Genomic DNA, 16194 nt, shown 5'->3' on the forward strand with positions numbered 1-16194 from the left:
GATTTTACTGATCCAGTCACCTTCTGGACAAGTACCAGGCTGGTTTTAGATCTTCCTACCGCACTAAAGTTGCCTCACTTTCATTGACAACATCATCTGGAAGCTGCTGGACAAAGGCGCCAGTGCAACATCGGTTCTTCGTGACCTGCATGCTGCCTTGGACACTGTCTCTCACAACACCCTCTGTCGGAGGTTCCTCAATTGAGGTATCGCGGGAAAAGCTCTGGACTGGCTATGTTCCTAGTTCAAAGATCGCACCCAATCTATAGTCTTGTCATCCATCTGTTCCCAGTCCGAAGCGCTGATCTGTGGGGAACAGATGGGATCTTCACTTAGCCCCACTCTCTTCAATATCTATATTACCACTCTGGCAGTTTATTTGCAGTTTTGGCTTTACCCTGATGTCCTATGCCGAACAATAGGCAAATTGCGATCTCTTTAGCGGATACTGTTTCTGCTAACTAAGTGGGACAAAGTTCAATTGACATTGAAATTCACATAATTTCCAGCATTTCGTATTATGCTTTTTAGATGAAATACTGAGAGATTATGCAATTATGCCATTTGCCGTAATTGGGGTTAAAAGTTGAATCAAAGAAGCATCAGATCAACATGATTGGGCAGAACGTTTTTGCCACTTGCTTTTTGTGCTTTGTTTTTGACGCAAAGTGCTGTATCGAGTCCGTGCTTCACTTAATTTTGCTTCATTTTTCAGAAATTTCATGTGAATTTCGCACATCCCTACTGCCAGACCTGCACATTTTCATGCTTATTTGACTGCTGTTGCCTGATGGATGAACTTAAATTCTGTTTCTAGACTGTTACTTTGCAGTTACATATCACTGTTAGCCAATGGGATGGCCCAATTGAACTTCATGAAAGCAACCGTAGACTACAGCTCTCAGAACACATTAAGGGTCTTTTTACGATGAGGCCCAGACAGACTCTGACTGCAGCAATTATAATTTGGGTGGTCTGAATTGAAAGTGGCCGGTCATTCCAGCTGGATTCTGACGGGCTCAAGGTGCCTGTCGGCCAGTCAGAGATCGGCCTGTATTCCCAATGGACGGGGTTTCCGCTGTTGAGATTATGATGCTCGGGAACTGAAAGGCTTTCCATGCCGGGCTTTCCGTTATGGAAAGACTGTCAGAAAGCAAGTTTGGGGGGCCCCTAGCAGGGCCCTCTTCTCCCTGTGGGCTTGGCTTGGGGAATGAGCCTGTTAATCTCTGCACCACTTGCCAGGCACTTAAAGGTGCCTGCCACAAGGTGCAGGGATTAACACAATCTCCCATTTCTCTATGGGAGCTTGTGCTAAGGCAGGTTTACAGTTGTAGCAAAAGCTCCCATAGAGAAATAAGAGTATGTGACCACACCATGTGCAGTCGCATTGGAATTGTGGTGTAGAGGTCGCCAACCGGAGGTCGGTCGGTGCCGAGATTCCAGCGGTGTTGGTTGGAGGAAACTCTGACCGACATCGTAATCGAGCCCTACATTGTAAAATGAGCAGCCAGGAAGGTGGGAGCCCAACACTGTAAAATTAGAATTTTTTTTCTGAATTGAACCATGCCCCATCTCTCTTTGCATTTTTTTACTATTCTCTTATTTTGCTCTTTGCCTCTGTGTATTATGAACAAAGGTTTGTAGCTTACCAAATAATTTTTTTCCGTCAACATTGTACCACAAGTTATGTGTTGAATTTGAATCTGTCCGTGTGTGTTTTCATATATGTGTTCTTCAGCTGTGTAATGATACTTCCTGAAGAAAACAGATTAACAGCATAAATGCCTTGTTCTGATCCAGTCACCGTACGGAGGGAGTGGCCTTCGCTAGACAAAATCTTGTGTCATGGGGTCATGTGGTCTGTCAACAATTACACCCCACACAAGAAAACCACAAGAGCTGTGGAGTGGTGTGACCCTGTCACCTTAGGGCACCTGCACAGGCTCCTGTCTAGGAGTGAGCCAGACAGACATGTCAAAAAGTTTGGCTGGGCCAGTGTCCAGAAATTATTGCGGGCTCTACATTGAATAGTGTTGTCATAGGGGCATATGTATCAAAAAATCTTTTTGTGAGTGCTTAATAGCAAATGTATGTAGGTTTTGCAATATTACTTGCTATTCCTACGTATTCCTTAATTGAGAATCACAAATTGTGAATAGCAATTAAGGAATTCCTAGAGGCCCGTAGGAATGAATGGGAAGACATTCGCAATTTGCGAGTACCCATTAGGTACTCGCAAATTGCGAATGCAATTTCAAGGGTGCAAGGGTGTCAAAAGGACACCCTGTTGCACCCCTGAAATATGCATGTGTGCACATGTGGCGCACATACATGCGCTAAGGACATGCATGTGCGCCCTGTGGCACTTTGACAAATACAAAAAAGTGAATTTTTCTAGGAAATCGCAAATTACCACCAACTTGAAGTTGGTAATAATTTGCGATTTCTTAAGGCAAATTCCCACAACTTGGGTGCTTCCAGAATTGCATTTAAGGAATCACAATTTGCGGTTCCATAAATGCATTCACAGAAGAGAGAATCTCAAATTTAGCGATTCCCTATTTTGCGATGGTCTTTTGGGATGATACAACCAAAAAGCCTTTTTCCCATTCGTACATGAGCCGATTCTGAGAATCGTCCCTTTTGCTAGCGGGGAAAAGGCTTGATGCATATGCCCCTAAGCATCTAGTGGTATTAGCCATGTTAGCTGCCTTGTCATTAATAAGGCAGCCTTGCTTTAGACCTATAAATAAATGTTGGAGTAGTAGCGTGGTGCCATTAAAAATGTTAGGCCTGGGCAATATTGACCCCTAGGTACCTTCTGCTGACAGGCAAGGAGCCACACATCTGATGTGTCAAGCCTCTGGATTGTGCCATTCAGGGTTGCACTGTTGTCATAGAAGTCACTCCCAATGTGCCGGCCATCAGACGGTGGTCAGAATAAAGTCAATTCCTGTCTCGCAACCTACCATCCATGAGAGTGAGGTCAAGTGTTTGTAGAGGGTAGTCCTATTGAGGTGGAGGGTTAGCAATATTTTCTGGGGAATAAGGAATAATTGTAGGCTAGGTCTGTAGAAGTCATTGGGAATTATGGGATATTAAAAACTATGCGAAGGTGGGTGCAGACACCACAAAAATGAAGGCTCAATGAGAAGGATGTCAATCCTCCTTTGCCCTCAAGATCACCAGAGGTGTGGTGCCGCGGCCAGGGCGACTGACTCCGGAATCTGGGCATCGCGGTTCGATCCCTGGTGCCAGCGGCAGATTATCCCAGCACCATGTGACTCTGGGCAATAGCTCGTCTAATCTTCCCGATGGCCCCCAGCACCTAGAGACCCTTACGGGTGATTGTCCGCGCTTTACAAATGTGGATTACCAGGTGCCAATAGAAAGACTGAGTAGCAGGAAAGCAGCTGGATACGACCCCCTATGACCTCCTCCTCAGATTCCCTCACAACCACCCAGTAGAAGTGCCTCTCATCTCTCCATAGCCCCTCTCTCACAATCATTTCATTTGTTATCCAGATAAAAAACAGATCTGTTTTTTGCAGCAGGAACATTAACCCTCTGCGCTACTTTATGGGGAGTCAAAACAAACTGATCTCTCCATAGCAGGAATATTAATCACAAAAGTTATCTTGACATTTTAATTGCTGCTTGAAATCTGGAGGCACAAGGAACTCTGCTGCTGGTTCTTTTAAATTGTACGTTATTGCTAAACACAGTGCCCCCATCCCCAGAGGTCAGCACCCCCCTCCCAGATCAGCACCCAGTGGAGCGGCACCCATCGCACCACCCGAAAGCCAGTCCTGGCCAGAAACCTACCGCTGCAAACGCCCAGCAGGAGCCGCAGCGTCCTTGGTCCTTGATGGCGGTGACGCATTTCTGGTCCCGCCAGTCCACCTGCGGCGGCAGTGACGACAAGCTCACGCCACTGTACTTCGACGTACTGCGCTGCCTCACTGCTGGAATTCTCAGGCAAGACATGGATTTCAGCTCGTATGAAGTCTGCAAGAATCAAAAACAAAGATAAGACAGAGTAAGTGAGAGGGAGAAAGGGAAAGATGCGAAGGAGGCAGAGTGTGGGGGGATAAAAGAGACAATCAGAGAAAGAAATGAAGGGAGAAATTAACTGAATAGAAGGGAAGGAGTCAGTGAGATAAAAAGTGAAAGAAAGGGAACGATGATATACAGAAAAGGAGAGAGAAGTGGAAGTGTGGATGGACAGATGCACAGAGAGAAACAAACAGATAAATGTGTGAATGGTGTATTGATGGACTGGCGGGTGGTTGGATGACTGGATAGTAGGACTAAAGGGTGGATGGATGGAATGCACAGACAGATGAATGGATGAATGGATTGGCAGCAGAATGGATGGATAGGCGGTTGGATTGAAGGTTGGGTCTTTCCATGGATGGACTGAAGATCGAACAGGCAGATGATAGATGGAAATGCAGATAGGAAACCAGATGACTGGACCATGCCTTTTCTTCTTTGCACAGGATGTACTGAGCCAGTGCAGTGTAAGGGACATGTTCATTTTCATAAGCTGGGTTTTACACATGGGCATTGATGGGCAATGTGGTGTAGGCAGGGACATATTGAAGCTTTTCAGAATGGATTTTATCACTTTGAGATAATTAGTGCCTCCTCAGGGCAGGCACTGACCATTCGATTGTCTGCAGTCACATGCGCAGTCACATGAGGAGTCACCAGGCCCTTTCCTTCTGACTTTGAAATCTTTACAACATGTGCATTGCAATAACTGCACATATCAGTATTTCTTGGCCAACTCATACTGAGTGCCTTAGAATGTGCTTTGGGTCGCCGTTGCTCATGATTGGATTGCTTTACTGTCCATCCCACCTTTCTTCTCCTGATTCGGTGGCCTTTGTCCCGCCCAGGAGCTTTTCCATCTCATAGTGCTTGCAATTGAAACAGATTCTTATGTTGCTCTAGTCAGACATTGCATTGCAGATGGACATTTACCTTTGTTTCTTTATACATAGAGATAAGTGTGCTGCTAAAGTAACTTATATAACGCGCCTTTTTTGCGCTTAGAATTTGTCAGAGAGGGATAAAGATGGCGGCTGGTAGGTGTTGACCTTCAGCTTTACAAGTACAAAAAAATGACTAGATCATTCTCGACGTTTTGCCTGAACAATGTTTTGGCCGGATCTTCCCCTTTCAAATCATCCCTCTGGAATATCAGATGTGCTCATGAGCGGCCACATGGACAAGGCATGTAGACAGTTAACGACAAAGGTGATGGGTGTCAGGCAGCCCATCTATTGCTTAAGCTCTTAACGTAAGCATTGCTCCAGTACTAGGCGCATGAATGAAATGAAATGCCTCTCCATCGTCATAAGCAACTTATTCAGAGAACTATGAACGATATAATACAAATACTTGGGGTCTAATAAGAGTTGGGCAATAACAGAATACCCTCATATTTCTGTAGAAATTACCACATCTAAAAGAACGTCCACCAGTGGTATTTCCCCCACTAGATGGATAGCACAGTGGAGAAAAATTGCCCTCTATAGTTACAAAACCTCTAGAAATCTGCAGATCTTCGATTACAATCCAGCTAAATTGCAACCCACTCTAGAAAGCCACTGATCTTCGATTACTATCCAGCTAAATTGCAACCCGCTTTAGAAAGCCACTGATCTTCGATTACTATCCAGCTAAATTAAAAACCATTCTAGAAATCCTCAGATCTTTGATTTTTATCCAGCTAAATTATAAATCACCATAGAACTCAGCATATCTTTGATTACTATCTAGCTAAATTGCAAACCCCTCTAGAAATCTGCAGATCTTCAATTTACAATCAAGCTAAATTACAAATTGCTAGAGAAATCCACGGATCTACGATTATTATCCAGCTAAATTATTAACCACTCTAGATATCTGTGGATCTTCGGTTACTATCCATCTAAATTACAAACCCCTCCAAAAATCCTCAGAGCTTCGATTTCTGTCCAGCTAAATTACAAACCCCTTTAGAAATCTGCGGATCTTCAATTTACTATCCAGCTAAATTACAAACCACTAGAGAAATCCACTGATCTACGATTACTATCCAGCTAAAATATAAACCGCTCTAGAAGCCCGCAGATCTACGATTACTATCTAGCTTTGCACTTGGCACTTTTTTTCTGAACTAGTCCCCCAACAGACACTTCACTGTGAAGGACTTTTTATATATTTATTTCCCGTTGTCTGTTAACTCTCCTTTGAAGGCTCTAAATTTACTATTGAATACTTCAAGCAAGCTGATCTTACCCGGTCGGCAAAGTGGTTCAAGGCCATCCGGTAGCTCTTCTTGCCTTGGTCCGCCAGCTTGTTGTGCTCCGCGACCTTCTTCCAGGTCTCCTCCCACCTTTCTCGGCGAAGCACCTCTTCCTCTTTGCTCTCATACTTCCTCTCTACAAAGTGTGATTAAAACGTAATCAATTTAGCTGTAAAGGCCTCAATAGTTGAGTTTATGTACATTTAGGTAGTGAAGACATTTGCACAGTGTCACCTCCAGAGCACTTGAAAAACTAACTGCTGGCTAAAATGGGAATTAATTAGGTAAAATATGCAGTCTCAGATAGCCATGAACGTACAAGAATTTGCAATAGACACCAACCACCACCACAATCTAGCTCTACGGAACAAGCCAACTCTCAGGTACAACACACACTTGTTAGACGCATTTGGTGCCTACTGCATTATGTGCACCAATGGCTGCTGGCCAATGCTCTGGACAGACAAGATTATCCAGGGTTTACCAAAGAGATGTAAATTTCACAGTAACCAGGCTCATTGAGAATAATAATGTCTTAAAATAACAAAAACACTAGAAATAAAAAACGGTATGTAACCATTGATGACAAAGTCTAAAGGCATTTTTCAGGTTTTTCACCCACTTTTCAAAGTTCTGCCTATTTTATAAATTGATGCCCATTGTGCAGAAAACACTGCCTTGTAGTCACTAATATTCTTAGGCAGCCGCTGTCCATTCAGGTAAAAGCGGTGGAGCCACGTGGGGGGTATTTTGACAGATGATGCTGAGGGAATATTAAATAAATATCTAGTTTTTCCTCGTCATCGTCCATTGAAATACCGCCCCCCCCCACGACCCCACTGCCTTACCGCTCGCTGTTCTTATGTTCTTATGTTATTTACAGCGGCAGCTGCTACTTAACAGGGGTGGGGGGTGGGGGGAGTTAGGAGAGGGTGGGGGGTAAATTTAAAAAGTTTTTAAAAAAACACCTGCAGGGCTGCCGGCCACCGCCTCTCGGTCCTCTCCGGGTCCTTGGTCGACTGCAGGAGCCAGGAAGCACCCAGGCTCCCAGACTCCCCTAGCCAAACATGACTCTGCCTTACAGGAGCATTGTGATTGGTCTGAGCACCATGATTCAGTGCTCAGAGAGGGGCTGGGAGGCTGTGCATGTTCTCCACCCAGGCTGTGCCTTACAGCCATTGGAGAACATGCAAATTGCGCATGACTGTTTGGCCGGCCTAAGACAGCCCGCCAAACCGTCATGCGAACTATAGAGTGTGCTCACCATACCCAGCCCCGTCCATAAGCAGGAACAAAACACTAAAATGATAATAGCATTGGTTATTATTAGTTTCGTTTTCCTTTTTAAACTGCTTGCAGAGCAGTGGGGCGACGCTCCTCTGATTTACCGGATTAACCACAGCTGGTTATTTATGAACGAAGTCTCTATAAACCACTGTCCGATAGCTCTGTGTGACCCTTCTCCTCACCTTCAAGTGTGATTGGGCTTTCTCATTATTTCCTGGTGGTGAAAAAGGCAGGTAGGCTAAAGCAGGAGATGTTTTGCCCAGGAATCCGGGGCTACACAGTTACAAATGACTCCATCTCAACTCCACTAAGCACTTGCTGTGAAGCAGGAAGACATTTATAAATGGTGCTTCACACCCCTTTTGCCAACGAGAAAGCGCTCCCAGGTATAGTTATCTTCTGAGCATGTTAGCTGAACTAACCTTACTATAGATCAAAGCAAATTGCTTTCTTAGTTGAAACCCAGCTTCTGACTACAGCCTTAAATATTGATTCTGATGTATTGTCACCGCTTATATGTTTGTGGATATATTTTATTTCCATTGTACAAATGCGTTCAGCGGCATTTGATGAAAGATATAGCTGCTGGAAGAGGAGCTATAGCACAAGTGACTAGGGACCAGATTTGCTAATGCTTTGCGGTGGGATTTACTATGCAATGCAAACCAGGATTTGCCTTGAAAAGTTGCCTAGGGTAATAAAAAGTTGTGATGTGCAGTACTTTGCACTACGTTGCTTCAAGGAAGAGTTTCATGGGTGGTACATAGGCATTCCCTTGCAACCACCCAGGGGTTTTTATGCAAATCCAGGAGCGGTTCCTCCGCTATGGCAGAGGAGCGTCGCCCCACTGCTTTAAGCATTGAGTAGCGGAAACCTAAATGATAAGAACTTTGTGTTATCTTCCTTTTAGGCTGCTTCCTGCTGCTTTGCTGGTGGTTGAGTGGGTGAGGCCACTCTGCTCTAGAAGCAGGGCAGTGGAGGAGTGGCTTGCCCACTCCTAAGTGCGCAATGACTGTTTGGTCGGCCCTCTTGGGCAGCCCAAACCAGTCATGCGCACTTTTCCCATTCTCCATGCAGGCTGCATTACAGCCTGCATTAGGAACAAGCCCAGGCCCCCATTCTCTGGTTGAGTGTCAAATCAGGACGCTCAAACCCAATCACCACGCTGCATTGCAGTGTGGTGATTGGCCAGGGGAGCCTGGGTGCTCACCAATCACAATGCAGCATTCTGATTGGTTAGTGGGGCCTGCTTCCTGTTGGTTCCTGAATGTGCTCGAGGAGAGCAGGAGCAGAGACTCAGGACCCGGCCGGGGGCAAGGAAAGTTTATTTTAAATGTATTATAATCCATGAGCGACCCCCCCGTGCGAATCCCCATGCCCGCCTCGCCACCCGCGAGCCATGCCGGCCACCCCTGTGCAAATCCCTTTCTTATAACATTTGCTGACAGATTTGTGATAAGACCTTACGCCTCCTTGAGGTAGGCGTACGGAAGGGAAATGTTTTCATTGCTTCTCATTTCTCTAACATTGCATGTGTGCAAAACCTATGCTTTGAGGAATGCACATACTCTTGCAGCTCTGGCATAAGCATGTGTGTTGGCACCAGAAATAGGGGAGGGGAAATGATGTGCAATATCTCAGTAGGTATGGCACCTTCTTCTCTCTCTCTTTGACGCGAGGCAGCGCAGCAAGTGTTGTTGCTGAACCGCCTTGCATCAAATTATAATAAATCTGAGCCTTGGTCTTGTATTAACTTCTGAAGAAGGGGCAGTTATCAGTTGATTGAGTGTCAGCTGGTAGAGATTTCTCAAGTATGGTGGCCTCCTAGGGAAAAATACCCAATGCAAGCAGCATCTTAGGGGCAACTCTAATATGGTGCAATTAAGGTTTATGCAGAGAGTGCTTCAGAATACACAGGGAAATGGGTGGCATGTCAGGGGCACGGAGAAAGTGATGATACATTTCAGGACACAGTGGCACGAGAGAACATTAACATCACAGGAGCAGGCATAGCATCAAAGGCCAGAGGTAAAGAGACCACACAGAAAGCAGCATGGGACTGAAGACACCGCTTGGTACAGAGGGCCCTGGAGAGTATGACAGATAAAAGGGCAGGATGGGAGTACATTGGAAACAGAGGGCAATGGAAGGTACAAGAGGTACAGAGAAGAATGAAGGTAACATTGAGGATACAGAGGAGTGTGAAGTACATAAAAAGAGAACTGAAAGAAAAAGTAGATCCAGGGGAATGACTATCACATAACATGCAATAAGCAACAACAGATTGGCATTCAGCTGGGCGGACACAAGTTCTGGGTTATCTGGAAACGTTTCCATGGGTCGTCCACTCCAAGGTCACTAGTCGTGATGAGGTAGCTCCTTCCTTCCTTTCATTCCAGAATCTGGACATCTGAGTGCCATCTGCAGACAAGAAAAACTCTGCTAAGGTGAATGGGGGGTTGTGCAGTTTTCCACCCTGGCACTGCATTGAACGTGCCAGATGCGACTAACAGGGAAGAATGAATATGTAAACTTGGGCAGAAAAATAATTTTGGTGACATTCTTTAGGTGAAGGCTAATTGCAAAGTGTATAGCTAGGGCCATGAAAGGGCATTTAGGCGTGTTGCTTTTGTTGCACTCCTTCTCCCCTTTGGCATTTTTAGGTTTTGCCTTGGCAGTGCATGCTCTGCATGCACTGTCTCAGCGAGACCTAAAGTAATCTGTATGTTGGGGTAAATTTAATGTAATCTGTCTTTCCGCTTGCTATTGGCTTAGTTGTGGTTGTGTTGTTGTTATCTCCCTTTCTGTTGGCTGTTGGTCATTTGCTAACTTCCTTGAAGTCCCGATACAGCGGCGCCTAACTACAGTGTTAGTTCGCTCTGCTTGCACTTCTTTTAATTGAAGTGCAGTGTGCCATCTGTTTTTCAGCTGTGGCCTGGTAACTGAAGACTGCTCTGTACCCAGGACCGACAACGCTTCCTGCACCATCTGAAGCACTGGTCTCCGCGCTCACCAAACGAATTCAGGCTTCACGGCCGCCGCCACGCTTCATGTTTCATGAAACCCAGCTAGCGTGAAGCTAAAAAAAGACACAGACTCTTTAATTAAGAGCAACGCCCGGGCTGTTAAGGAAGCGCCTGAGGCTCGAGACTCCCGCGTTTCCGACCTCTGTTAACATGTGTGGCCAGAAAGCGGCGGGGTTGCCAGCGGCTTCTCAAGGCTGCTTTGCACAAACCATTCGCAGGTCAAGAAGAGAGCGCGAGCGCCGTGAGATCCGACCCTGTCAGCCTGCGAGGCCAGTGACCAGGAAGGCTGCTCTTTATTTGTTTCACGGTTGGGCTTGTTGCCTTTGATACCAACACCATTACGCGAATCTTCCCCCCAAACACAAGCCAGTTCCAGCTGTGCATGTGTGAGTTGCATTAAATTCTTTATATTTGATTTGTTTGTTTGTGTGTGTTGTTTTTAAGACATCCCTGCATCCACCAGGCTGTACTATTTTGTAAAAAAAGATGGATTTGGAATTAGAAACCCCGTACTGCTAAATCCTAATAGGTATGTATACAGGTGTGTTACAAAAAACGTAATAAAAAAAACTATGGTATCTTTGTTTTATTTGGTTCCTGCCCGTGTGTTTGTCTATGGCGCACGCTTTACGGCCACCTTATCTGTCAGCATGGTGTGCTCTGGGCAGACATTGGTGCCAGAGCAGGATTTTAAACACCACAGCACAAAGCCATCCAGAGCAGGCGGAAACGCAAGCCACTACACGGTCCCTTGGTCAGCCTGCAGGAATGTAAGCTGTGCGGCCAAATTACATTCCAGTGCTGTTCTAATTTTTTTTCTCTTCATTTTTAAAAGGTCATTTTATTCTGCGGCTTCTAGTTTGATTTCACATTATTGAAGGGGCTGCTGGAACGATACCTATTCTCCGGGTTCTGCAGCTCATTTTCATGCCGGATGTGTTGGAGGAAGGAGTTAACAGCTGGGGCCTAGGGGGACATATTCCTGTACCAGAATCGGCGCCCGGATTACACCAAATTAACACACACAACATCGGAGTCTGCCCACCTTATAGAGTGTGTACTGACCAACGAGCAAGGCTGGCTTAAGGTGGCACGCACTGTACAGGGCAACGTGGAACTGTGACCAGTCTTCACAAAAAGCATGTGACATAACATAGTCCCGAGCTTGAGGTGAGAGCGAGGGTGGGTCTCTAAATTAAGTGATATGAAGCAGCTCTCTGAGACAAAAGTTCAGCCGACCAGCAAGGAGTTCACCCTGGCATTTAAAAACGTGTTTGAAAAAGCTGAACAAAGACAAGATGCGCTGTCTGTGGCTCCCAAAGAAGACAAACGGCAGATCACAAATATAGCTGCGTTGTAGTGTGTCCTGGTCCCGCCTCAAGCACTCCCGTCTGCCAAATGTGCCGTTTAATAGCATTCAAAGACCATTCTTTTCACCCTGCCTACCGCCCTTGCTATCACAGTAGTTGCTGAGTTGAGAAAAACACAAAATTAAGTACGTTATTTAGTACGTCTCCTTAGTTCGGGATTGTGAAATTAAGATTGCTGCTGTGCCCATGGCTTGTGAATCTTACGTGTTCCTGCCACCTGCCCATAAGTGCTGCAGCCCTTCACCCACCAATCCCTACGCACCTCCCCACCCTCTCGGGTTCCTGCAGTGTGGTGCTGTGTATTGTGTACCATTAAATGAGTAATATCTGTACTCTGTTGCCAAAGAAATGTTGGTAATTGGCACACAAATACACACAACATAATCACATATGTATAGTTCTTGGAACCACAGATGTGTGGTATGAGGCGCTTTAAAAAAAAAAAAAAAATTGTATGGCTAAAGCTTTGCACCTTTCTAGTGCCATCCCAAACTTTTCTTGGTTGGCACCAGGGTGAATAGAGCAAAACTACACCTGCCAGTGGGAACGCTTTTTTTATTTTCTATTATTTGTGTCTTGATGGTTTTTGGAGAATGCTGCATTCTATTATTGGGACTTCAAAGTGCTTGGAGCTGAGCAACCCACAAGGGGTTGCAACTGCAAGAGTAGGGGGGAGGGTCATGCAGGGTCAAGATCTTGGGGAAGTGGGCAAAGTAGCAGTGTTTTGCCAGCTGCTGCTTGATCAGTTACTGCAGGTATAATGGATGTGTTTCCAGGTTTAAACCATTGATGCTGCAAATTCAACTTGTTTCCATATGTTGTGTTACTTTAGGCACCGGTATGTGTCTCAGTGATTTCCAGGAGTGAGTGGGGCTTCATGGCAGGAGTTACTGAGAGCTTCTAAGAGAGCTGGGGCTGAAGATAGTGAGAGGTTCTCACAGTGACCGCCGGCAGGTCTGGCTACAAGCCCATGCGGTCACTGGCCTCTCTACAGCGTGCACAGAGCGATGGTCACGCATGTGCTAACTATTTACTGTTTTATGTGAAAGTGTCTGAAGGCGGTGTATACAGCTGTTAAAATATTACAACAAAATCATTGTTGTCACACATGTATCTGTTACTGGTAACAAGCACTGGCAATGCATATCCATTACTGTGTGATCTGTATTTGACGGAAGCTTGAAGTGAGGCACCAAAATACTGGTGGGGTGGTACTATGGAAAGCACAGGATTTTACTTTACATATGTTAAGCCACACTGTTACTTACACAGGCCACACCGCTTGCAAGGGATTCCTATTTACGCATCTTAGGCCACACCCCTTTTGGAGACCATCTATTGTTTTCATCCCGCTTGCCTGTTCAGTGGGAGGATTTCAGAAAGATGAGGGGAGGAAAGGGTGTACATGTCTAACCGAGTGATAGACTTCAGAGTACATTGTTGTTAATGACAGAACGGGAGTGACTGACGCTCTACGAAGAAAAATATGCCTTCCACAGATCTCAGTACTATTAAATTCATCGTTTCTTATTGTCAGAATGAAAACCTTGCAAAAAATTAAAATTGAAAAGATCATAATTTTTCTGACTCATTTACCTGATACGGCCAACAGTCATTGACAATGCCAATACTTCTAGTCTCTTTTAGGTTATGTTCTTTGTTGTGTGATTGATTTGAATTTAGTAACCGAAAGTTTGCAGGGAGCACCTAACTGCCTCAAACTAACTACACAACATAAAACAGACCACAGTTCTTCAAATCATCCACAATACCTGAAACTGATCACAGTACGTGAAACTAACTGTAGTACGATATCTGAAACTGGCCACAACCCTTGAAACAAGCATATGTGGTTCTGAGTGGTATTATGTTGAGCGTAGTCATGTTGTATCGAGTAGAGTGTAAATGTGTGTTGTAAATATGTGTTGTGTAATTATGTGGTATTGAGTGTTATGATGTGGAGAGTATTTATGTTGCATTGATTAGTGTGTAAATATGTGGTTTGTAATTGTATGGTACTGAGTGGTATGAGGGGTGTATTTAAGTTGCATTGAGTAGAGTACATTACTACACTCAACATAATACCACTGAGTACCACATAATTACACATCACATAATTACACTGTATTCAGTACAACATAAATACACTCCACATACCACTCAGTACTACATAATTGCACGCCACGTAATTAGTCTCTACTTAATGCAACATAAATACACTCCACACAATACCAATCTGTGCCACATAATTACACTGTACTCGATACAACATAAATACACATCTTTCACTCAAGTTTGTGCTATATAAAAATAAAACAACTCAAAAATAAATTGGAATGCAATAGGTCTCACATTACTGAATCTTGGAGCTTCTAGTGTTGCATTATTATTAGCAATGCCAACAGCTCAAACTTTTATAATGCGAAACCTATTGCATTGCAAATGCTTGTTGTAGCTGTATTTACTCCTGTTCAAAGGGTCATGAGGGACATTTTCACTATTGGCACCAGAGGTGGCTGCCTATGTGGACAAACTGGACAATCTATAGAAATAGCCCTGATCGAAGGATGCGGTCTACACGTGATAACAATGGTGGGCAAAATCACTGTTTCCACACACTATGCAAAATTATGCAGAATCCTGAAATATAATTATGCATTCTTTCAGCGATTCGGCCTTTAGTTTAGGGTCCACAAGATCAGAATAAGCTTGGACGAAATTTGAAATACGTTGGTGAAATTCCTGTAATTTCATGTCACACTTATGCGAAATTCCCAAAGTAACGTCATCATGCCATGTTGTGTAATTATGCTGCCGTTCAGGGCAAAACTATAGCACCACAGAGCGGAAATATCCATGGTGAATATAACACCGTGTCCTAACAACGCGGAACAGACCCCTCGGAAATATCAGTCGCGGATATAACACCTTGTCCTGACGACAGGCAACAGACCCCTTGAAAATCTCACGAAACACCCAAAATATCAGTCTTCAAAAACAATTCACCCTTTTTCTGTAACAAGACAACCTACCAGTGTTTCGAACGTACCACAATACTCGCCTGGTACATACATGTTGTAGCCTGGCAGCTTTCAGAAAACAACTCAGTGATCGCCTCTTACATACATGACCCAGCATACCTGCATTCGGAAAACAACTCAATGCTCATCTGTGATATGTATGACGCAGCCTATCTGCCTTCAGAAAACAACTCAGTGCTCACCTCATACATACATGACAGAGCCTATCTGCTTTCAGAAAACAACTCAACGCTCATCTGTAACATATATGAGCCAGCCTATCTGCTTCCAAAAAGTAACTCAATACTCACCAGTTACATACATGAGCCAGTCTACCAGCTTTCAGAAAACAACTCAATGCTCACCTCTTACATACATGACTGAGCCTATCTGCTTCCAAAAAATAACTCAATACTCACCTGTTACATACATGACTGAGCCAATCTGCTTTCGGGAAACAACTCAATGCTCATCTGTAACTGGTATGACACAACCTATATGCCTTCAGAAAACAACTCAATGCTCACCTATAACATGTATGGCCCACCCTACCTGCTTTCGGAAAACACATCAATACTCACCTGATACATACATGACCCACCCTACCTGCTTTCAGAAAACAAATAAATACTCACCTGTTACATACATGAGACAGCCTACTAGCTTTCTGAAAGCAACTCAATGTTCACCTGTAACATGTATGACCAAGCCTATCTACTTCGAGAAAACACCTCAATGCTCACGTGTTACATATTTGACCTAGCCTACCAGTTGTCAGAAAACACCTCAATACTCATCTGTAACATGTCTGACCCAGCTTATCTGCTGTCAGAAAACAATACAATACCCACCTGATATATACAGGGCCCAGCCTACCAGCTTTCAGAAAACAACTCAATACTCACCTGATGCACGCATGACACAGCCTACCAGCTTTCAGAAAAGAACTCAATACTCACCTGATGCATACATGACACAGACTACCAGCATTCAGAAAACAACTCAATACTCACCTTTTACATACATGACACAGCCTACCAGCTTTCAGAAAACAACTCAATACTCACCTGATGCATACATGACACAGCCTACCAGCTTTCAGAAAACATCTCAATACTCACCTGATGCATACATGACACAGACTACCAGCATTCAGAAAACAACTCAATACTCACCCGTTACATACATGGCCC

The 16194-nt window shown here is 44.5% G+C and overlaps 1 protein-coding gene across 1 annotated transcript in view; it reads right to left on the reverse strand.

Moving 5' to 3' along the window:
• Positions 1-16194, reverse strand: part of LOC146839607 (cathepsin S-like) — a 50058-nt gene that overhangs the window by 21390 nt on the left and 12474 nt on the right. Inside the window, exons 3-4 of the mRNA XM_085651693.1 lie at positions 6292-6434; positions 3826-4008 (exon numbers count right to left, since the gene is read on the reverse strand). Of these exons, the coding sequence (XP_085507819.1) occupies positions 3826-4008; positions 6292-6434 (326 nt within the window). The remainder of the gene's footprint in view (positions 1-3825; positions 4009-6291; positions 6435-16194) is intronic.

The sequence above is a fragment of the Triturus cristatus genome, chromosome 4_1, assembly GCF_964204655.1.
Source record: "Triturus cristatus chromosome 4_1, aTriCri1.1, whole genome shotgun sequence".
Lineage (NCBI taxonomy): Eukaryota > Metazoa > Chordata > Amphibia > Caudata > Salamandridae > Triturus > Triturus cristatus.